The 22,552-nt window shown below is 41.9% G+C and overlaps 1 protein-coding gene across 1 annotated transcript; it reads left to right on the top strand.

Annotated features, from left to right (window-relative positions):
- The first annotated feature begins 1,146 nt into the window (after positions 1-1,146).
- On the top strand, positions 1,147-21,088 carry bod1l1 (biorientation of chromosomes in cell division 1-like 1). The gene is made up of 26 exons (XM_061835696.1): positions 1,147-1,271; positions 1,332-1,532; positions 2,778-3,209; positions 3,788-3,937; positions 4,036-4,196; positions 4,406-4,502; positions 7,344-7,470; positions 7,546-7,603; positions 7,693-9,316; positions 9,617-9,672; positions 12,806-12,920; positions 12,997-13,086; positions 13,163-13,203; positions 13,291-13,333; positions 15,469-15,515; positions 15,605-15,674; positions 15,803-15,855; positions 15,917-15,986; positions 16,070-16,104; positions 16,197-16,359; positions 18,357-18,953; positions 19,068-19,132; positions 19,236-19,320; positions 19,412-19,535; positions 19,757-19,828; positions 20,366-21,088. The coding sequence occupies exons 2-26, from the start codon at positions 1,349-1,351 to the stop codon at positions 20,487-20,489; spliced, it is 4,683 nt and encodes a 1,560-aa protein (XP_061691680.1). The 5' UTR covers positions 1,147-1,271; positions 1,332-1,348; the 3' UTR covers positions 20,490-21,088.
- The last annotated feature ends 1,464 nt before the right edge of the window (positions 21,089-22,552 follow it).

The following is a 22,552-nucleotide window of genomic DNA, read 5'->3' as shown; positions in this document are numbered from 1 at the left end:
TTACCACGGTGCTGGGCTGCTTTGCAGTGTTGTCACCGCACGCGGCTGAGTGCAACATTGCAGGCAGGATTGTTCATAGCCGCTGCCGTTGTCCGCGATGAACAACACCGCTGATGGCGGCAGCGATAAAATATTGTTAAAGGCGCACTCAGCCGTGAGCGATGACAACGCCGTAAAGCAGCCCGGCTCGGCGCCGTGGTTCAGCTTGTCGCACCCGGGCCGCGGTGCGGTGCTTGCTCCCGGGTGAGTACGCTACATACTGTCATACTGTCGGTGAGTCTGTTATTAGTTAGAAGTGATGCATGTATAATCTAAATATGGCTTGAAACAATAAGATAATATTGCCCCGGACACTTAACTCGATTGGGAGACGTTCTCTTCTTCGAAAAGAGCTTCCGTGTCTGAAGGGGCGTGTCCCACAGTCGGAGCCACAGCGTGTTTTTCAATGGTTTTTCCGGGGTGACGTCACGGACAGTAAATGCAGCCAATTTGGCGACCACTTGGATCTCAAATGACACTTCTGCAACTTTGCACATGGATGATGTGCTCTCCGGTCATGATTATTTTTTCGTGTCGACATTGAAGTGAATAATGTTATATGTATTTTTCATTTCACTATCTATTTTAGGATGTTTATAGGGATGACGCTTGACCTTTAAAGCAGGGGTTCCCAACTTATATTGAGCCGATGCACCTGGTTTACATGACAAAAGCTGATTCTGATTCTGAAAATGTCACAGCATGCAAGGTAGAACCCAAAACAAAAATGTCAGAAAAATTATGAAAACAGAAATAAAGTGTTATATGCCTTGCGAATGGCAGGTGACCGGTGTCCGAAGTTAGCTGGGATAGGCAAAGCTCACGCAAGTCTGAAGACACGTCTGACTTTAGTGTGAGTAGCATGGGATCGATTACCGCTCAGTGATGGTGTCTCTCTACCTTGTGACTGACTGGCGACCAGTTCAGGGTGTAGTCTACCTTTCGCCTGAAGCTAGCTTGGATAGGCTCCAGCTTTCCCGTGACCCTTGTGAGGATAAGCGGCTTGGATAATGAATGAATGGATGGATATTACTATGAATCAAATCTGATTAGTAGTCTCGAAGGTTTGTGGAAAATTTGGGGTGACCATTTACATATCTTTTTCAGCCAGCTTACCTGAACCTGAAACAACGAGTGGACAACTTCGTCTCCAATCACCTCTCCAACCACACATGGAGCCCCCAGTTGAACAAAAACCAGTTGCGAAACAACATCAGACAGCTTGTGTTGCAGTAAGTAAATTTTATCTCCATCCATGTTGTTATTCGGGTTTGACGTGAAATGTAAGAAAGTCTTTCTTAGATCGGGCATGCTGGAGCAGGGAGTGGACAGAATCGTAGCCCAGGTGGTGGATCCCAAAGTCAACCACATCTTCAGGCCACAGGTAGAGAAAGTAGTCCGCCAGTTTCTGTCACCCGGCACCAGCAGTGTGGATCCGCCAGAGGCGATGCCTTCTCCCGAGACCAACGCCGATGCCGTCGTTCCTCAGCAGGGTATGTTTGATAATGTCACTCTTTACCTTACTCCTGCACATCCATCCACTAATTAAAGTAACGAAATAAAATGAAAGTGGGACCTCCAAAGTTTAGCACAATCCATATTGTGATGCTGGTTGATTAACAGGTTTGCCTCAAAAGTTGTTTTCCGTAGCAAACAATGTAAATGAAAATAATTTGTTTGGTCCCACTCTGTGATTGTGTATAATCGTTTTTACCCTGAAGCTCATACGACAATATATACTGTGACCCTGAAGGAATACAACTTATACTGTGATTTTAATTTTTGGTCACATTGCCCAGCCCCAGTACAGTGTAATGGAGTGTAAGTGTTTTTACATGGTAGAATTTATTTTCCTATGATGTACAGTAAAGCAATGTTCATTGCAGCGATGCGTTGCAGACCACCCACAATTGACCCCTCCATACAGTGCACTTAACCACGCCTCCTGAATTCACGTCACCCCACTGTTGCTAACCTCAGACAAACATTAGACAAAATGGCGGCGCAGGAAGAAAAGTTGAGAGCGAAATTGTCCGATTTACCAGCTGATTTTTCACTCGCATTCTTACCGAATAGTGAAATATCGTTGAAGAGCAGACAGCAGGCCTTCAAGTATTTCAGCGCGCGGTATTTCAATGGTATTTCCATGCATATCGACGGAGAAACCATTGATATTAGCACAAGATCTTTCCGGAGTCAGAGGAAGACCGCGAAGCCACAGAATATAATATATTATAACCCAAAGACGAATTCGTCATTGACAGTTTTCTATTTTCGTGTTACATATCACACTTGTGTGCAGAATCTGTATGTGTATCTGTATAGCCGTTTGTGAACCGCCGTATGAAGGAAAAGAAGAAGGCGAGGCTTGACTTACGAGTTGTTGGGGTCAATTGGTGAAAATCTCCCATGTAGAGGGGCTAAAGTTGCAGCTATTAAAAAAAAATATAAAAACATTAGAATAGTTTACTGATCATCCCATCAATTAATTGGATAAAAATAGATTTTGCATCATAACTATGCAACATGTGGATGTGAGGTGAAGGTATTGTGTTTTTCCACTTAGGGTCAAAATTCTCACATTCTACGCTGTAGTGTCTAATTATGAATCTTGTTGGACTTTTGTGGTACTTTTATTTATTTTTTTTTACCAGAGACCGTATTGGTTGAATTCCTATAAAACACGATGAAATTGAGACTTTGATTTGTGGTTAATTATGCTCATGTTGTTGTTGTAGCCTCATCGTCTGTGCCGACATCCACTCCTGCCACAGACGCCATGTCAATCCTGGACGTCATCACCTCTCTCAACCAGGAGGCTAACAGCAGGACCCCCGAGAAGGTCCTCAAAGCCCTCGATGAGCTCGTTGAGGACGGCGAGCAGGACATGAGTCTGGATGAGGAGGAAGACAAGAAGACTGAACAAGAACAGGAAGAGGAAGCAAAGACGGGGGCAGAGGGCCAAGAATTAGAGGTCAAGACTGACGGCCCTCCGGACCAGATGGATGTTGGGAAAGAAATATCTACGGAGGAGGAAGAGCCACAAGCAGAAGATCAGGCTGAGGAGAAATCCAAAGAGGGCGAAAAACCAACTGGGAAACCTTCAGAGGAAAAGCAGGAGGAAGATAGCTGTCAGGCCAAGCAGAAAGCCAAAGAGAGGATAAAGGAAGGTCAGTACTACTTTGCTTATTCTTAGTTAGAACTGTCTGTAGCGAAGAGGCAATTGAAAAAAAGTAGCTGCCCAAAAAGCGGGTTCCGTGTGTGTGGCTTCAAACAAACTGTGCTCTGTACTAAGTTGTTTAACACTTCAATATATAAATACCAAGAAATAAAGGATGGAATCCTGAACATTTGTCTCATATTTATCTTTTGATCTAAAACCCAAATGTCCTCAGTACGAAACAAAAACAAAGGGATTGACCTTGCTTTTTCCCATTACGTTGAAAGAGGACTGTAGTTTACAACAAATGAAAACCCTAAATTCACAAAATGTAGAAACTTGAATATTATGTAATAATTAAAAAAAAAAAGATTTTTAATTTCGAAATATGGGAGATTTTCATTGCATAATATTTCCACCAGTTAAATGTATGAGTACGTACTAGGAAAAAATTGACCTTTCTATCATATTTAAATTTATTGAGATATATCTGTATTTTGGTATATAATATTTAGTTTTGGTGGTTTTTGAGTGTCGTTATTGTATTCATGGTAAATATTTCAAAACATGTGGTGTCTTAATTTGCAGAGTATTCTTTGGAGGACTCTGATTTAGATGGCCTGAGTGACATTACAGTGAGTTCCGTGCACACGAGCGACCTGTCATCATTTGAAGGGGAGAGCGAAGAAGAGGTGCCGTTGTCCGATTCCTCCGAGGAGGGCGAGCGCACACTCGATGGTCTCACTTCTTTTGTCCTGCAAACTTTATTTTCCGGACGTCACTTTATGTACCGTCGATAATGTCAAGGGATTCCTCCCCCCCTTCCAATTTTTAAGGTGAGAACTCAGACAAGAGAGAAACAAGCGAGGAGACAGGAGAAGAAGGCAAAGAAAGCAAACCTCGCCGCAAGGCCTACGTGCACAAGCCCTTCCTGTACTCCCGTTACTATAGCGACTCAGATGATGAAGTCACAGTGGAGGAACGGCGGCGATCTGTCGTGAGTTGGACACAAAAGACTTCATTAAGGACTTTATGTAGTAATCTGTTCATAAAAATAAAATAATTGCATCTGCATTTGGATTCCATTCTGCAGTAATCATAAAACAAAAATGAGAAGGCAAAGAAAACATTGATTCCTTGATAGAGGCATTTGTTTAAAAAAAGGATGTGTATCACTACATGTTTCTTTTCAAATACGCTTTTCAGGCCAAGGACAAAGAGGAACGTCTTCTCAAAAGGCAGCAAAATCGAGAGCGAATGGAAGAGAAGCGGAAGCAGAAAGCAGCACAGTCTGAAGAACAAGGTATATCTACTTGGATTACTCTCCTCTCTCCTGTATGTGGCGCCTCGTGCCCACCTCTCATTATCACCCTCTGCAACCAGGTCCAATCTGTTTTCTGACATTTTGCATTGCTCGTTTTTTATGACACAGAAAATACTTCATGATCCTCAAATATCTTCAAGCTTGAATGTGATTAAAGGGCCACTGTCATGAAATACATGATTTTTAGTATGTTATTAATGAAAAAACGGCAGCCGACATGGACCCATGCCTTTTTTCACCACAAAACATGATTTTGACGTATAGAGCTTTTTGTAACTCCCGCCATGAAAATCCTCTTGAGGGATTTGTTTTTGAGAAGAAGCAGAAGTGACGTACATGGCAGGACCGCCCTCAAGTGGCCTCGTTTGTTTCTATTAGTTTTACCTCCGGGAAGGTAGCTCGTTGTTTCTTCGTGTTAGCCAAAATGCCGGGTTATTGCATTGCTGGACATTGCTTGAATACTCGAGAGGATGGATTTACCCTTCATACGTTTGTAAGAGACCCGGTTCGTCGTGAAAAATGGATTGCACAGTGCAAACGACGGGAGCTTTGTGCTTTCCAAATGACAGGTAAGTGTGTGTACAGCTACTAAAAAAAAAAGAATAGTTTGGGGCGGAGCACGTAATCGGTCTCTCATAACGTAACAAAAGATCCGCGTATGTATGACAGGCGTGCTAAATGTGTCGATGTGCGTGTCGGACGGCGGCAGGCTGCTGGGTTGCCTCGCGGACGGCAGCGGCTGCCGACAATGCCCCACTCAGCGGCATGCGATGACAACGCTGTAAAGCGGCCCGGCTCGGCGCCGAAAATGATTCACCCCGGGAGTACTCCCATGGGAGTATTGAATGTGCCCATTGGTATTTATTTAATACTTTCTACAAAAGCCTGTTTCCATTGACTCCTCTGTTGATTAAATCTAATTTAAAAAAAATCTCTACAAAAGAACTGCTTTGTGGTGCTCACATTTGATTGTGGCTCATTCCTCTACTGTAACATTTGCTGCAAAGCAGCCCCACGCCATCATCATACGTGAGTTTTCCGCTTATAGGCGGAGTTCCGTCTTTTTAAATTGCATTGATTTAAAAAAAAAAAAAAAAATCAGCCATATTCCGACCGTAACCAGTGCCAGAATCCACACTTGTTCATATTCTGGTCCGATTTTTGCAAGATTAGATACACGTCTGTTGATTGGTCGAATGTGTTCCTCCTGACAAATGAAAACGCTTGTGGTATACGAGGCAGTTTATGGGGCCATTTGCAAGTAAACACAATGGCGGTGCTCCAGAGGAAAGATGCCTCTCAAGTGAAAGAAATTGATATGTCAAAAATAAATTGCGATGGGATTGGATTGAACGCGCAATCGTCGCGACAGTTGGAAAGAAGGAAGTTACCACTCTGTTAAGTGACTTCATTCGCAAAATCGATCCACCTGGTAAAGCATTGTGCACATGGGGTCAGGATACTATTGACTATGGATCAAGAGGTTTCAAGGCATGGGAAGTTAACGCGAAACGGCAAAAACACGTCAAACAACTGAAAGCAACAAAAACAAACTTTTCCATGGCTGGTACATGAAAATGTCAACCCAAGGCCAACAACCAACCCCAATTGCAGATGATGAGAGTTCAGAAGCAATTACTTGTAAAAATGTTTGTATTATTTCCTGATAACGACACATGACGTTAATAATTGTTGTCAAATTCATGAGTTTCAATCATTTACTAAAACAAATCAAAACGTTTTTGAATGGATACGATATACATGCTATGAAAGCACGCTTGAATGCCATGATGCAAATCTGAATTCAAGTCAGTAGTTTACTTAGTTGAATTTGAATTTGTAATTTTTGGGGGTAAAGGTATACACCTAAATGAACGATCGTATTGTGTACAGTTTGAAAACAGAATAGCATTTATTTATAGATGTACTAGATGTATTTCATTCATAATACAATTTGTAAAACTTGCGCGTTAAAATTGGTGATCATCCTTTGATCGTCCTTGCAGCCCCCAAACCCCTGGCTATTTTTCAGTCTTTTTTCATTCAGTCAAATCACATGTCTGCATCATGTTCCAACCTCTGAACTTGATTCTCGGGGTGGTGTTTTGTGCAGTGCCATTCCTCCTCCTGGTGTGCATTATGGCCTCCAAAGAGTTCAGTTTATGTCTCTTCAGACTACACTACGTATAATCTCCCAGTATTTAACTGACTTGTCCAAATGTTGTTTGGCGAACTTCAAATGAGACTTGGTATGTTTCTTCTTTTTTTTTTTTTTTCAACAATGGAGCGAGCGTATGTGAAATAATCTGTAATTAAAACACACTGTAATATCTGTGCCATGGTGATGACGAGTGTGGGCCATTAAGGGTGAGCCTGGCGATTGGAGGTTTTGAAAAATAGCAAAGACAAAAGAGCGGTGGTGATGTCAGAAAAGAAGAAAGAGTAAGGGGACAGTTCTGCTTGAAGTTGGCTCATGTTAGTAAGTGTGTGTGTGAGTCATGATTCACAGCAGCTCTTACAATCTTTGTGCGTTCTGTTCCCGCTCATAGTAATAAAGCGACTGAAGTGTATCATTAATGGAATCGTCCTGAAGCTCATGTGAGGGCATTAGTGGTGTACCGGTTCAACGTTTAGACGTGTTTGTGTGTAAAAGATGTACTGTTTTCCTTGATTGTATTTTGGCTGTTACACCGTGTTAATTTAGTGTTTAATTTAGAGTATTGTAAAAATATGTACATAATGTGAATATGGAGGAGTGTGGATACAACACTCTTCTGAAAACAATCATTCTTGAAACTTGTTCATTTTATCCCTGGACAGATCAGATAAAACACAAGAGTGGCCTCTCTGCTGGGCTCGTGACACCCCGAGCCAAAGAAGCCCGCAAAGAGCGGAAAGTTCTGGAGAAAAAAGTGGCTCTTAGCAGAAAGAGGAAGCTAGACTCACGGTGAGGACTAAAGAGCCCTCATTGTCACCTTGTAGCCTCTTTGAATGGAATCTGCTCATGTTTGTGTTCATTTAGGAGCGAGGGAGATGTGACCAATGGGAAAAAAGAAGCTGGAGAAACATCAAAGAAACCAGTATGTGACAAACAAATGATAATGAGACAATGATGACAAACAGTGTAGAAAATGTATATGATGAGCTGTAACTGTTTTGTCCTTTTCAGGAAGTAAAATCAACACAATTGCGCAACCTACAGCAGAAGATGGTGAAGAATCTTTCGGACTCCTCAGTGCCGGATGAGAAGCACTCAAAGATAAGCGGTAGTGGGAACGTATCAGAAGATCCTGGCGACGCCAAGAAACTCCTTGACAAAAGCCGTACGCACTCCTTTATCTTAGACTTGGAGCTGGGCTCACAGGAGGCTCTCAGGCAGCGCTCTGTCGGGAAGTTTGACCGTCCGCCCCGCAAGGAGCGGAAAGAAAAGGAGCGCTGCGTGTCGGAGGAGCTCCCCAAGCTCAAACAGAAGCAGGAGAAAAAATCTGAACCCCAGATAAACGAATCCCAGCAGAAGGACGGTGTTCCTGGGAAGCCGCCGTCCTCTGACGAGAAAAGCGAGAAGAAACCTCGAGTGAAAAATGAGAAGAAAATGACCGGCGCAAAGGAACAGAAACAGTCTGTGTCCGAGGTGGACGACCCTTTGGCCAAGCGGATGCGTGCGCAGTCTGTTGAGAAGGACAAGAGTAGAGAGAAGGACAAGATAAAAGAGAAAGAGAGGGTCAAAGGAGAGAAAACAGCAGCAATAAGTGAATCAAAGCAACCGCTCTGGCCAGATTCTTCAGGGTCTTTGGAGGACCGGCCTGAGGTGGGAGTCGTGGGAGCGGACAGTGCTAAGAAGAAGGAAAAACATTCCAAAGATATACTGAAAAGGTCCAAGAGCCACAGTGAAGACCGGCAAGGGGACAAGCCCAAACTAAAAATGGAAAACAAAGAGAAGCCGCAAGCTGAGCAACCAAACAAGACCCTTGCTGACGGCGACAAAAGAATAAACACAGCAGAGAAAGGAAAAACCACAGAAAAGTCCAAATCCAGAGAAGAACCGAAGTCTCACACGCACTTGAAGACAGAAAAGAAAACTCATGCCTTGGACATTCGTGGAGCCTCAGGTGTTGGCAAACCTGAAAAAGAGAAGAAGAAGGAGGCAACTCTGAAGGAGCAGAGGAGGAGCTCTGAAGAGCAAGACGTCAAAAGCACAAGGAAAAAAGGGGACAAGAAGGAGAAAGCAAAGAAGGAGGAAAGCCATGAGAAGGAAGCACCCAGAGAAGACAAAGTAGAGAATTCTGACTTCTCTCTTGGCGTTGAAGCTGAGGATGCGCAGATGAAAGCAACACACTCTGAAGCAGTTGCTGCCACCTCCTCTGATGACTCCCGTGAACCTTTAATCCACATTGCCCCCGAAGGCGAGACACAAGTGCGGGAAATACCCCACGTGCCCCCGGAGGCCGACGCTCTGCTGACACTAATGGACGTCTGCACCTCGGCGATGGACGCCAGTCTGCACTCGGTGGCGAGCAGGGAGCACACTCCACTGCAAGTGACGCTTCGGGACGCTGACATGAAGATGAAAGAGGCGGCCCTCACGCTGCTCTCCATGGACCCCGACAGCGCTTTGTCCCCCAGCTTCATGAATCATAGATTAAAGGAGGAGTCGGAGGAGGCAGTATCTGAGGAAACCAAGCCCAAACCACAAGAAGAGCCACAAAGTGCTGGTGATGTGTCTAAGACTTGTGAATTGTCACCCTTTGCATCCCAGACAGTGAAGATTGATGTTGACAAATCGAACAGTGAAGGTAATTAGAAAATTACTTGAATAGTTAAATTACCTTAGTCACAAAAAGTTAGGCATATTTGGCTTCCCAGTGAAATTTCTGGATAAAGCCCACAGCATCTGCCCAGCATCCCGCGTCTCGTTTACTATTTGACAGCAGTAATGTGCGTTACAAGCTCAGTCACAGAACAAATTCAACTTGTAGGTCACTGGAGTACGTTTTACCTTCATCTTGAAATTTCACGAGGGAGCCAAATATTTATTATCCTTTGACTGCTGTGTTTCTTTTCAAGTCTGGTAATGATGTTTCCCCTCTTTACAGAGAAGTCTGAAATGGATGCAACAAGTGCTCATATACCTGTTTGGCCTGCTTTCCAGGTAAAAAAAAAAAAAAAAGCATTACTTTTATTTTCCTTAGGCTTTTCTTTTGGTTATCCACCTCTCACCTTACTGACTAAGGAACGTGACCTTGGTTCCCCATCTCTGCACAGTTTCTCGGGGAGTATTGCTTCTCCTTAAAAAGTCTTAATTTAATGTAGCTCTAGAGCTCCTGCACCTACATCATCAAAACACGTCACTAGGTTGAAGTGTCGGTCAAGCAAAGCATGCTTCAATGCTAAGTCAATTGGAGACGGCACGAAAATGTCTTATAGCACGACGCCCAGAGTTTTGTGTGATACCGTTAAACAGAAGGTGATAATAAATGAAGGTATGTGGAAAAATGAGAGACACTTGGCATAGAGAACCCATATATAATGCTGAAGTCGATGTTGTCGCCGATAAGAAATTGGACTATTAACCACCTTGCGCTTGTCTTGGACAACTGGATCTACGCATGTATCTAGTGAGTAAGTTGTAGAGATTTACAAGAAGAGTTTGAAAGCCTAGATTAGTTTGGATGCATACAAATACTTCGTTGCTGGATCTCTTCTCAACGGGGAAGTGTGTTCGGCTACACGTTAACCTTTGCCGAAATCCATCGATCTGTTCAGATAGTATTCAATACACAAACTCTCATTCATTAACTATGATTGGAAAAAAAAAAGAGAACAAGTGAGTCGATTCCTCTGTAGCGTTTCCCAAGAAGTACTTATAATGCCAAGTTGGCTCATTTGAGAACAATGCGTTAAAAAAATAAGACGAGTCGGCTCCTTTGTACACGAAGCGTGTTGTGGCCACACATTAACCTATGTAAACCTTTGTGTGATTGACGGTTTATATTCTTTTTTTCCAATACGCATTGGACTCATTTTTTTAAATACGCAGTGTTCTGAGATGAGCCAACTTGGCATTACAAATAATTCTTGGGAATTTGAGATTGAGAAGAATAATTCCGACCTGAAGTGAAGTGATTGCTACACAGGCGTGTTATTTGGTTGGGCACCAGCCATCATGTTTAATTGCCAAAATCCCTTAATCTTTTCTAGTCTTTTCAACTGCTAAACTATAGAATGATCTCTTTGATGATCTGTCTCGTCTGTTGTAACAATTAACAGCACGACAAGTCTCGGGCATTGCAAATATTCCCCCACAGATTCCGAAAAAAAAAAAAAACATACCTGCTATGGGTAATTTTTTTTGACAGGACCAATACCTACATGCATACAATTATGAGTAGTATGGGGAAAAAAAAATCACAAATCCCAATACGATGGAATCAACATAAAAGCTGCGGTTGTCTTCAATACACAATTACTTGAGTAATATTCAGAAAAATGTATAGATAAAATTAAATGTAAACAAAGACCAGGGCCTGACAAGGACATCAAATAATGCTATTGGTATTTGTAATATATGTCCAAGTCTCTTCAGAAAATGATCAAATATGAAAATGAAATATGTGACACAATTAATTGACATTTATCTCCACTCGTGAGTGACCGGAAGTCTTCAGTTCTAGGTTGACATCACTTTGAAGTTCAATAATCCGCATGTCCATGCTAATGGAAATAATTCCTGTTTTTTTTCCTGACCTTGCTTCTGGCATACAAAGCCAACTAATTGACTCGTGGTTTGTGCCTCCATAAATCTATGCACAAATTCTGTTATTAATTTGTTCAGACGGGCACAGAATTGTTTTGAGATGGAAATAATCTTTTATCTCTGAGGTTTTGTACACACTTTGAATCCTTGCTTTAATTTCCCCATTTGTTTTTCAAGACACGTGACAGCCCTCAGACTGATTGAAATCAAGTCACCAACCATATGAGTTCTTCTTCTTCTTATTATTAAAGAGCTACCTCCGGAAAAAGTTTCTTACACGGGCTTACCTTTTTGCTGGTGGCCTGGGCAAAAGTGATTGCTCAGCTTTCAATCCACTCTGAAGTTCTTGCTTCTTAGCCTACTGTCGAGTCTTTGAATTGTTGCGAGTTGCCATTCAAGACTGCCTTGTTCGTTTAAAGATGGACACAGCATTTGCATGAGGGATATCATCTTCCCATTTGATGATGTATATGGGAATTTGTGTTCTCATTCAAGATGGAAACAGATTAAAGTGGATTTCTATTTTTTTTTATTTTATTTTATTTAAAAATCTGACCTCTGTAACTTTGTGCTTTTCAAAATAAGATGAAATTATAAAATAATACAGGAACCCCATTGGTGATACAAATAACCAAGTTGAAAAGTTTACACCAAAAACTGTTTAAATAAGAGGATTTACTTTCTTCTTTCTTGTTTAAAATTAGGCCTATGTTTTATTTTGAAAATGACTCGTGATTTACCAGGTTTGCCATAGAGAGCCATTTGTTGATGGTGATCTACGTGTTGGCTACCCCATCCCAAGATCATTCAGAAGCGCTAAATTTGCATTGCTCAGTAGATGGGAGGTCACGATAATTTTTTTTTTTTACAGTGAACACAGTACATAAAGTGTGATATTTCCTTTTGGGAAACATTAACAATTTAATCCTGGTTGTTTGCAGCACGGTGGAGCAGCTGGAAAGCGTTAGCCTCACAGTTCTGAAGTCCCAGGTTCAATCCTGGACCTGCCTGTGTGGACTTTGCATATTCTCCCCGTGCCTGCGTGGGTTTTCTCCGGGCACTCCGGTTTCTGCCCACCTCCCAAAAACATGCAACATTAATTAGACACTCTAAATTGCCCCTAGGTGTGAATGTGAGTGGGGCTGTTTGTCTCTGTGCCCTCCAATTGGCTGGCCACCAGTTCAGGGTGTACCCCACCTCCTGCCTGTTGACAGCTGGGGTAGGCTCCAGCACTCCCCGCGACCCTTGTGAGGATAAGCGTCAAAGAAAATGGATGGATGGATGGATGGATAATACTGGTGGTCATATTTCATGAATGATAGGCCTTAAATTTCAACAGACTGACAATTACGGTTTGCTTCTCAAGCACTAATGTAGTTTATAACCTTCAGTCACGGCAACAAAGATGCCTATCAATGTGTTCACTATCTGATCTTACATGCCCCATGACTTTTGTTTGCATGTGAAATTCGTGTGAGTCACTGGTCATAGCTTAATGTGCTGCTTCTGTGTGTTCGTGTTCATTCAGGATGATGACACACAGCCAAATGGCCTTCCTTCGGATCAGGATGAAGCCAAAGATGGGGAGAGAGCTGCTGACACAAAACCAGCTGACAAAGAGCCCACACCTGCTGATGAACATCGTAAATATATTATCCCATGGGTCAGGAATATTGTTGGCAACATCTGTGTGAATTGTTATCATTAAATATGTTCCAGCCGATGATGCCGGCACAGGAAACCTGCAGCAAAATGCAGCTGTACCTCCATGTGAGGCACCTACTCTCGAGCATGTCTCCAGTCCACAAGGTGAGCACATGAAGTCATCACTTTTGCAATGGACTTTATTTCCGTCTGCCTTAACATTGTTTTGTGTCACCTTTAGACCATACTGATTCTGATGTTGTCAGACAGATGGGAACCAAAGTGAGGAAACATCCGCGCTCATTTCACTCTCCTTTCTTTAAATGACATGAACAAGACTAAAATCTAACGCTTTCTTCTGAATTATAGGTAGAAGAGGTATTAGATGAGGAGCAGATGGATGTCACTTATGGTATGTAAACCTTCCTCAAACCTTACATTGAAGAAAACAAGTATTTGAACACCCTGCTATATTGCAAGTTCTCCCGCTTAGAAATCATGGAGGGGTCTGAAATTTTCATCGTAGGTACATGTCCACTGTGAGAGAGATCATCTAAAAAGAAAAATCCAGAAATCACAATCTATGATTTTTTTTTTTTTTAAACAACTTATTTGTGTGATACAGCTGCAAATAAGTCTTTGAAAACCTGTTTATCAGCTACAATTCTGACCCTCAAAGACTTGTTAGTGCGCCTTTAAAAGTCCACCTCCACTCCATGTATTATCCTGAATCAGATGCACCTGTGTGAGGTTGTTAGCTGCATAAAGACACCTTTCCACCCCATACAATCAATAAGACTCAAACTTGTAACATGGCGAAGACCAAAGAGCTGTCCAAAGACACCAGAGACAAAATTGTACAACTCTACACGGCTGGAAAGAGCCACGGAGAAATTGCCAAGCAGGTTGGTGGAAAAAAGGTTCACTGTTGAAGCAACCATTAGAAAATGGAAGAAGCTAAACATGAGGGTCAACCTCAATCGAAGTGGAGCCCCATGCAAATATCACCTCGTGGAGTCTCAATGATTCTTAGGAAGGTTAAGAATCAGCCCAGGACAACACAACAGGACTTGGTCAATGACCTGAAAAGGTTTCCATGGTGACTGTTGGTAATACACTAAGACGTCATGGTTTGAAATCATGCATGGCACGGAAGGTTCCCCTGCTTAAACCAGCACATGTCAGGGCCCGTCTTAAGTTTGCCAATGACCATTTGGATGATACAGAGGAGTCATGGGAGAATGTTTTGTAGTCAGATGAGACCAAAATGGAACTTTTTGGTCATAATTCCACTCACCGTGTTTGGAGGAAGACAAATGATTAGTCCCATCCCAAGAACACCATCCCTGCTGTGAAGTATGGGGGTTGTAGCATCATGCTTTGGGGGTGTTTTTCTGTACATGGCACATGACGACTGCACTGTATTAAGGAGAGGATGACCGCGCCCATGGATTGTGAGATTTTGGGAAACAACCTCTGCCCCTCAGGCAGAGCATTGATAACGGGTCGTGGCTGGATCTTTCAACATGACAATGACCCGAAGCACAGAGCCAGGAAAACCAAGGAGTGGCTCCATAAGAAGCATATCAAGGTTCTGGCGTGGCCTAGCCAGTCTCCAGACCTAAACCCAATAGAAAATCTTTGGAGAGAGCTGAAACTCCGTGTTTCTCAGCGACAGCCCAGAAACCTGTCTGATCTAGAGAGTATCTGTGTGGAAGAGTGGGCCAAAATCTCTCCTGCAGTGTGTGCAAACCTGGTAAACAACTACAGGAAACGTTTGACCTCTGTAATTGCAAACAAAGGCTAGTGTACCAAATATTAACATTGGTTTTCTTAGGCGTTCAAGTACTTATTTGCAGCTGTATCACACAAATAAATTGTTAAAAAAATCATAGATTGTGATTTCTGGATTTTTCTTTTTAGATTAACTCTCTCACAGTGAACATGCACCTATGATGAAAATCTCAGACCCCTGCATGATTTTTAAGTGGAACAACTTGCAATATAGCAGGGTATTCAAATACTTATTTTCTTCACTGTACATCATATGTATTTATTTGTTAGAGATGTAACAAAGAAACAATTTCAGTTGGAAAATAATTTTGATAAAATAATGTGAGTGCATCAGTTCACAGACTATTGAATCATGTTCCATCAAATGCAATATAGCTAGAACCGGTCGATTGTCCAGTCTAAATGTTTAAAATCGTTTTTATGTTGATGCAAGCTCCATTTCCTTCTTTGACCTTCTCCCGCCCTCTCAAAACTCTCGCGAGATTGGTCGCTCTTAGAGCAAATACTGTTTTGAGTTTGTGAAGGAAAAATGACAACCCTGTGGCAATTTTCAAATCCAAAGCGTTCAAGCAACTCCCGATTTTACATAAAAAAATATAATAGACTTAAACTGAATTGAATTTTGGTCAACTTAAAAATGTATCGTCCTTGAATCGTATTGCATTCCATGTATCAAGAACGTATCAAATTGTTTTGTATTGTAGGGAGGGGCACGCATATTTATTTATTTTGAACTTGTTTTCTCATCATCAGGCAAACTTGATGTGAAAAACCAGGAGGAGGACTGTAGCACACAAACTGTAAGTTACATTTATTGCAACGGTAACAGCCCACAGCTTTATCACTCCCTGATTCTTGTTTTATGCGGATGTTATCCATCATTATTTAGGTTCAACTGTGCGCTCCACCCATAGCAGTGAGAGAACCCACAAGTGGAACAGAAGAGGCCAAACAAGAAAGTGAGTAATTCTGGAGTTTTCTTACTTTTGCTGTATGTTTGACATGTTAAGATTCCTAAATGACACTTGCAAGGTTGAATCAGGTCTTCATTGCGCTCTTTTTATTGTCTTTCTTGACATTCATCAAGGTGAGACCATAGACGTTCATGAGACAGCAAAGGAGTCTGAGGTGTCAGACAAGGTAAGTTACAGCGGGTCATCTTGATACTTCAGGTGTTGATATTGTGTGTTTTCTCTCACAGCAGGAAAGAGGACGAGGTGCACGTAAGCGAAAGCTGTCCAGTCAGAATGCTGCAGCAGTGAATGAATACAGTAAATAATTCTCACCTAAACATTAGAAATGCAACAACTTAGCCAAAGTGAGATTTGACAGTGACTACTTTCATTTTCAACAGGTGAGGAGCAGGATGCAAAGGAACCATCATCTGAGGTCAGAAAGCTCAATGGCATTTGATTTAACGCGATGCTTCCTTCATCAAGGGGTGGGGAGGGGAAGCACAAAAACAAATGTTTTGGTCACAGGAAGCTGAGCAGTTGAAAGTCGTGAAGGAGAAAACGCCACGCAGGGGACGATCGTCCAAAACTGTAGAACACGTGGAGGAGGAGCCACCGAAGCAGTTGGAGAAGAGGGAGCAGACGCCGAGTCGCAGAGGGAGACGTTCAGCAGCCAAAGGACACTTTTCGGGTAAGATGCTTCAGAAAACTACAATGAAGCATGCTAAAAGTTTTCATTTCAATATATCCAGTGGTGTCTTGACTTACGAGTGACTGGAAATGCAAGCTGTTGCTCATGATTTTTTCCTTTAAATTGTGAGAAACATTTCGAGAGGTGTGCGGGGGCTTGATCGTGGCAACGAACTCAGTTTAATTCACAGCAAGCATTTTTTTTAATAAAAGAAGAGGCTTCAAAGGCAGGCCTCTATGCTAACTTTTGCACTGGTCGCACTGATACGACCATCTTTTTCAGTTGGTTCATTACTACCTAGCTCTGAATTGTACGATAAGTGTTTTTCTACCTGTCCGTGATGTAGGATTCATATATTAGTTGATTTTGAAATCTGTGAAAAGTTGAAAAATATCAAAATGTGCAAGTATTTACAGTAAAATGCAGGCCATTCCTCAGATACTTTCACACACAAATGATTTATGCCACATTTCCTGTCCACAACAATCCAGAGTAGCGCAGTTTAGAATTTGTTTCCATGGTGCAATTTTTTTTTCCATTGTCTACCCTCTCTGTTCGTCACCTGGAGGCAGCATTTGATTTTCAGTCTTCCTTTGGTAGCTTTTTTTTTTTTTTTTTGCCCACTCGCTCATCAAAATCATCACTGTCTGATGAAGACTTTCCCGGTATCACTGTTCCTCAAAACACTCTTACTCCTACATTCTCACAACTCGGCCTATTAATACAGTTTATAAAAGTTTTTCCTCCATTCCAAATGATCCTGTTGCCGTATGCTTCAAACAACAGATATTTGAGCACAAATGGTACAAAAACACGTCAATGGTGTTGTCTTGAAATTTTTGGTGGCTAATCTGGGACATGAGGTATCTTAATTTGGTGCCATATGTGTAAATGGTTATTGGTATGACTCCTTGAATTATGATTGCAAGGTGAGTTGGAGGTTATCCTGGGGGATTCTCCTTTCCCCCTTTGGTGTTCGCCACCTTTGTTCCACCTTCTGAAGTAGAGTAGAAGTTGGCTAGGTTTCCTTTTGCTTAAATTTTGCTTGGGTATTCAGTAGAAACATTTAAGTTTCTCGAGGCAGGGAAAAATGTAATTGAGGCTGGAGACTTGACCTGAGCTGATCCCAATGGGGTTTTTCCAACCAGAAAAACCATGGAAGTGATGCGTCCATGGTAAAAGCAAAAAATGTGATTTACAATGAGCGGAACATAGGCTTTTATATACACTGATTTCCAGCATTCTGGGAAAAATCCTATTCCCTAATTAGTCAAGAAATAGAAATGTTATCGACTATGCTGGCTATGATTGGGGTTTAATTTGATTTGAAAGACTTCTGACACATCTACAAGTGTCTTCTTCCTGTGGCTGTTTGTATTTCAGTGGATTTGTTCATATGAGGGACCCTTCCAAGGCTGGTGCACCACTATGTGTGTCATGGTATCATTTTCACTTGTTCCTCTGAGGTTCAGCTGAATTTCATTTTTTTGGCCTCACAGGTTATTCCACTCAAAAGGGTTTATCTGGTTATAATTTTAATTATAACTAAGTTCTTAGTAATTATATTTTCCAAAAATGCAGTCACAAGACCAAGGAGTTCTACAAAGGCAGATATTAAATGAATGAATAAAAAAAAATAAGTGCCACAATGGGGAGTATAACACTACTCACAATATTCATTATCCTCAATGACTAAAACTAATCTTACTACAGCTGCCGGAACAAATTGAACTCTCAATTCAAGGTACCTCATTATCTTTAATCATTTTTAATTCTAGTAAAACATAGCTGGCATTGGTCCACCACACCAACCTGTGACCCTCGTGAGCATAAGCGATTCAGAATTTAATTTTTTAAAACATAAATTTTAAACACTGCGGATTTTCCGTGTGCACTCTGATTATATTGTGTGTTTGGAATTTATTGATTTTAAACTGGTTCGGAGCCCTGAATATCTGCTGTGAATGGGATTGAAAATGTGAGGTCCTCATTTTCAGATGAACCAGCAGTGAAGAAGAGGAGGAGATTTTTGAAGGGTGGAGAACCTAAAGAGGGAGATGAGATGATCAAGAACACCAGCGAGGAGGCCTTGATGGGCACATGTGAGGAAACACTGAAGGACACATGTAAGGATTCAATTGTGGAAACAAGTGAGGAGGCCACCAGGGACACAAGTGTTGAGACTGTCGAGAGCACAAACAAGGAGACCATCAAGGACACAAGTGAAGAGGATGTACTAGTAACAAATGAGGAGCCAACAAAGCATACAAGTGAGGCGGTGACGAAGATCACAAGTGAGGAAACCATCAAGGACGTAAGTGAAGAGGCGACGATGCAAAACAATGAGGACGTCACCGAGGACGTTGGCAAAGACAGCACAAAGGACGCAAGTGAGAAGGGGACAACAGAGAAAAATGAGGAGGTCTTAAAGGATTTAAATAAGGAGGACATCATGGACACTAGTGATGGCTACAAAAGTGAAGAGGCCATCAATGAGGATGCATCAGCGGACACATACGAGGAGCCCATAAAGAACACAAGTGAGGAGGCAGTGAAGGCGCAAGGAGAGGACCAGCAGATAGGCCAAAACATTGGTGAGCAAAATAACACAAAGGCAGACCGACACAACATTGACATGATGGTGGTGTACCTTTGTTAGTGTGATTTGTGATGATGAAAGTGGTGAAATCTATCTGCTTTTCCATCAGTGAGCCCGACCGAAGGCCACAAGGAGGCAAAAGAGGGGAGCGGCACTGAGAACAGACCCAATGACGTACGTGGCTGCTAAAGTTTCAAATGCCATCCTCTTATTTATTGACTCAATTTGTCATTGTCAAGTTCAAGTGCAGTAAGAGAGTTGTGTTGGATGTCTTCAGGTTGACGGGCAGCCAGGTGCCACTCCCAAGAAGCCCGCTCGGAGGGGAAGACCCCCCAAGGCTGCAACGTCATCAGATGACTTAGGTTCTTCTTCTTCTTTGTTTGTCCTCATGAGTGATTGTGATTAAAAAGAAAATGAGGGCATGAAAGTTTGTGTCGATGCTTCCACTGGCAGAGAAAAAAGATAAAAAGACACGAGAAAAGGAGATGGAGGATGATGAGGATGAGAAAGAGGGTGATGGGAAAGAAACGAAGGGCAGAGCGACGACACGCTTGGCGTCTCGCTTGGAAGCTGAAAGGTGATTATGTATTTATTTACTTACTTACTTACTTACTACTGTGACGACAATTCTTCCCTTACAAGTGTTGTGGTGTTCAGTTTTCATTTGAGTGGTATTCATTGAAAGTATTTGTATAATTGTATTTGTCTTTTTGTACAACTGTACTGGATTGTGCCGAGACTTTTTAGTACTATTTAGCTACAGCCGGCAGGAGTTTAATATTTATTGTTGTTTTCCAGAAACAAGCCCAGCAAACCGTCCACGCGAGCCAGTAGGCAAAGTGGCAAAGACGAGAATGCGGCTGGCGCACGGTGAGTTTCTCTTGAGACATTTCCCCAACCCCCTTTTAAGGGGTCTAGAGACCACCACAAGGGGTGATAATAGTGCAGAAAGAACAGATTTTTTAAACTCCAATTAAGTTAAATGAAGTCAAGATGAACAACAGCTGTATGACTTTTATGAGACGTATTTCTTAATTGACAACCTACAGGGTGATTGACACTCTTGTCAATGACATAAGTTACCACGTGAACATGAATAATCTGCACGTCAAGTAAATGAGTTGACACCTCACTTCCACAGCCAATGTTTATTTCCACCACAGGAGCAGCTAATTTTAGCTTGGGTTGTTAGTGGAGATTCTGGACACTTTTTGTTGCATGTACATCTTCAATAAATCCACTGGGGAAATGAACTGATGGTTAACTACTTCATTGAATTTGATTGTGACGTTTCTTTAACCCAAAACGAATGAGGATGAGTGAAAGGCTCTGCTGAAACCGTTAGCAACTATGCAATATCTTTTTTTGTCACTGCAAAGCCAACGGCGTGTGTTTCTGTCCTCGTAGCGGGACCAGAGGCCAGGCGACCGTCACCAAGGGAGTCCGCAAACTGGAGGCCAGCCCCCCTGCGGTGCGGACGCGGGGAGGACAGAAGTCAGAGGAGCCCCCGGCCAAGCGAGGAAAACGCTGAGCTCTTGTCAACAATTAGACCAAAAGAGTTGCGAAAGGAACACAATGTGTAACAATCACTTGTGCTTCTGCTCACACCGCATCATTCCTTTTTAAGTGGATTGAATTCACAACTAGTGAAATGAACTGAGGCCACACGCAAACGTGACAGTTTATTAGCGTTTTTATAGTGAAATATTTATTCTGTAAATGGCAAAATGTCTTTTACTTTATGTACTTTTTGTCCTATGTCAGATCACTTCTCCATGGTGAGGTTTCAACAAAACATGACCACCATGAACTTTAATTGAAAACAACTCACAAAAAGGGCATATTCACCTTGCTTGTGAAATTTGATTTTGGTTCTAAAATCAACAAGAACTGATTGCGCTTGACCAACAATTCGGTGTTATAGTACATTTTTGCACATCTTAACTTTCTCTTGATACTAATTAACAGTTGACACACCCCTGTTTTATGCTGTATTTTGGTGATATACATATTTGGACCAAGGACAATACTTCAAAACTCTTCTCATAAAACTTGCACGACACTTTTTCTAGGTGTGGCTGTAATCAACATTAACCAATCATGTCTGAAGTCATTAAAGGGAAGTCTGTACACATTGTGTGTACATTATTTAAAGTGCATCTGATTAACCCTAAATGCTTCGATGTACTAGAAGAGTAGACTTTTCCTGTCAGTTTTATTTGCTTTCTCGCAGAAGCCTAGAAGCTAGTAGTGCCCATTTTGAGCCCCCCCTTCTCTCCACCTTGTGCGCGCGCACAAATGTTGTTCAGGTCATAGATCACATTATTTAAAATTAAAAGTTTTGAAGTAATTTAGTTTAATTTTATTTTTTTAATGGCCTTTAAATAGGGGGGTGCAAAGTTTTACAGTTTGCAGTGCTGAGGTAGATTTTCAAAAAGTCTTATTTACAGAACATACTATTTTTTCGTATTTGGGATAATTACCATATGATATGGTAGTTGAGTGATTTATTTACATTTCATATCTAATTTATATAAGATTCCCTTGTGGTGTGCACACAAAAATGTTTAAATCGGGGCTAGCGTCACTCAGAATTTTATGACAGCTTTTGGTGTAAATCAGTGGTTAGCAAATGTATTTGGGTGGCACAGTGCATGAGTAGTTAGTGCATTTGCTTCGATCTTTTCAGGTTGGGGGTTTAACTCCAGGCTGTGGCCTTCTGTGGCGTTTGCATGTTTTCCTTTATTAGTATTGCTCCTGGAGGACAGATTAAAACGTAAAATGGCCTCTGATGGGAAAAACCGTCCCCACCCACTTTATAAGATTTGAATGAAGTCCAAGGTATCCCCTTACTGTATTAAGTGATCTGTATTTTGGGGGGAGGAGGGGGGCGGCAGAATTCCTCTTTGAGATACAGAGAGTTAAAAAAAAAAAATTCATCTTACATAAGAGGCTGCCTCCCTTCCCTTTTCTCCCACTTTCCAGAATTGAAGTTGATTCAATATGCCATCCACATGGAGATATTTGGGGAGAATTTTTGTTCTTTTTTGGGGGGGGGCATTTATTGCAAATTAGTCTTGGCAGTGCCCTCCCAACCACCGACACCCCATCCGCCGCCCCTCTTTTCTCCATCTGAACACAATTTGGCAGCATTTCTCCCGACAAGATGAGGCTGCGCTTATGGGAAGATGTAAACCCCCCTGAAAAAGAGGGTTAACGGGCGTTACCATAGCGATGCTCACGCACATTTCTTGAAAAACACCAGATTTAAGTTACAAGATGAGGCAGGTTAAGAATTTGAAAAAAAAAATTGAAATGAGTCTGGCGATCCCGTTTGCCTAATGTGCCATTTAGGTTGATGTCCTTACTGTACAGCTGGCGGGGCTGCTGCTTGTTATTATTATTATTATGGGGTATTAAGGCATCATGTCTCTGCAGCGAGAGAAGGGAAAGAAAAAAAAAGCCACCACTATAAAACCGTTTCCCGGCAGAGCCATTAAGTGCAAACATATCATCTTTCATGCACTTTTTTTTCATTTTTTTCCCTTTTCTGAACGGAAGATTTTATTCTTACCGGAAGAGGGCGCCCTCTTG

Source organism: Syngnathoides biaculeatus, chromosome 11 (assembly GCF_019802595.1).
Source record: "Syngnathoides biaculeatus isolate LvHL_M chromosome 11, ASM1980259v1, whole genome shotgun sequence".
In the NCBI taxonomy this organism is placed as follows: domain Eukaryota; kingdom Metazoa; phylum Chordata; class Actinopteri; order Syngnathiformes; family Syngnathidae; genus Syngnathoides; species Syngnathoides biaculeatus.
The sequence above is the reverse complement of the archived record's forward strand: the minus strand, read 5'-3'. Positions and strand labels throughout refer to the sequence as shown.

Bases quoted from the DNA above. Each gene is read 5' to 3' on its own strand.
- bod1l1 (XM_061835696.1), top strand. From the start codon at position 1,349: ATGCTGGAGCAGGGAGTGGACAGAATCGTAGCCCAGGTGGTGGATCCC. The intron at 7,471-7,545 runs GTGAGGACTAAA...GTGTTCATTTAG, and splicing joins AAGAGGAAGCTAGACTCACG to GAGCGAGGGAGATGTGACCA. The intron at 18,954-19,067 runs GTGAGCAAAATA...CTTTTCCATCAG, and splicing joins GCAGATAGGCCAAAACATTG to TGAGCCCGACCGAAGGCCAC.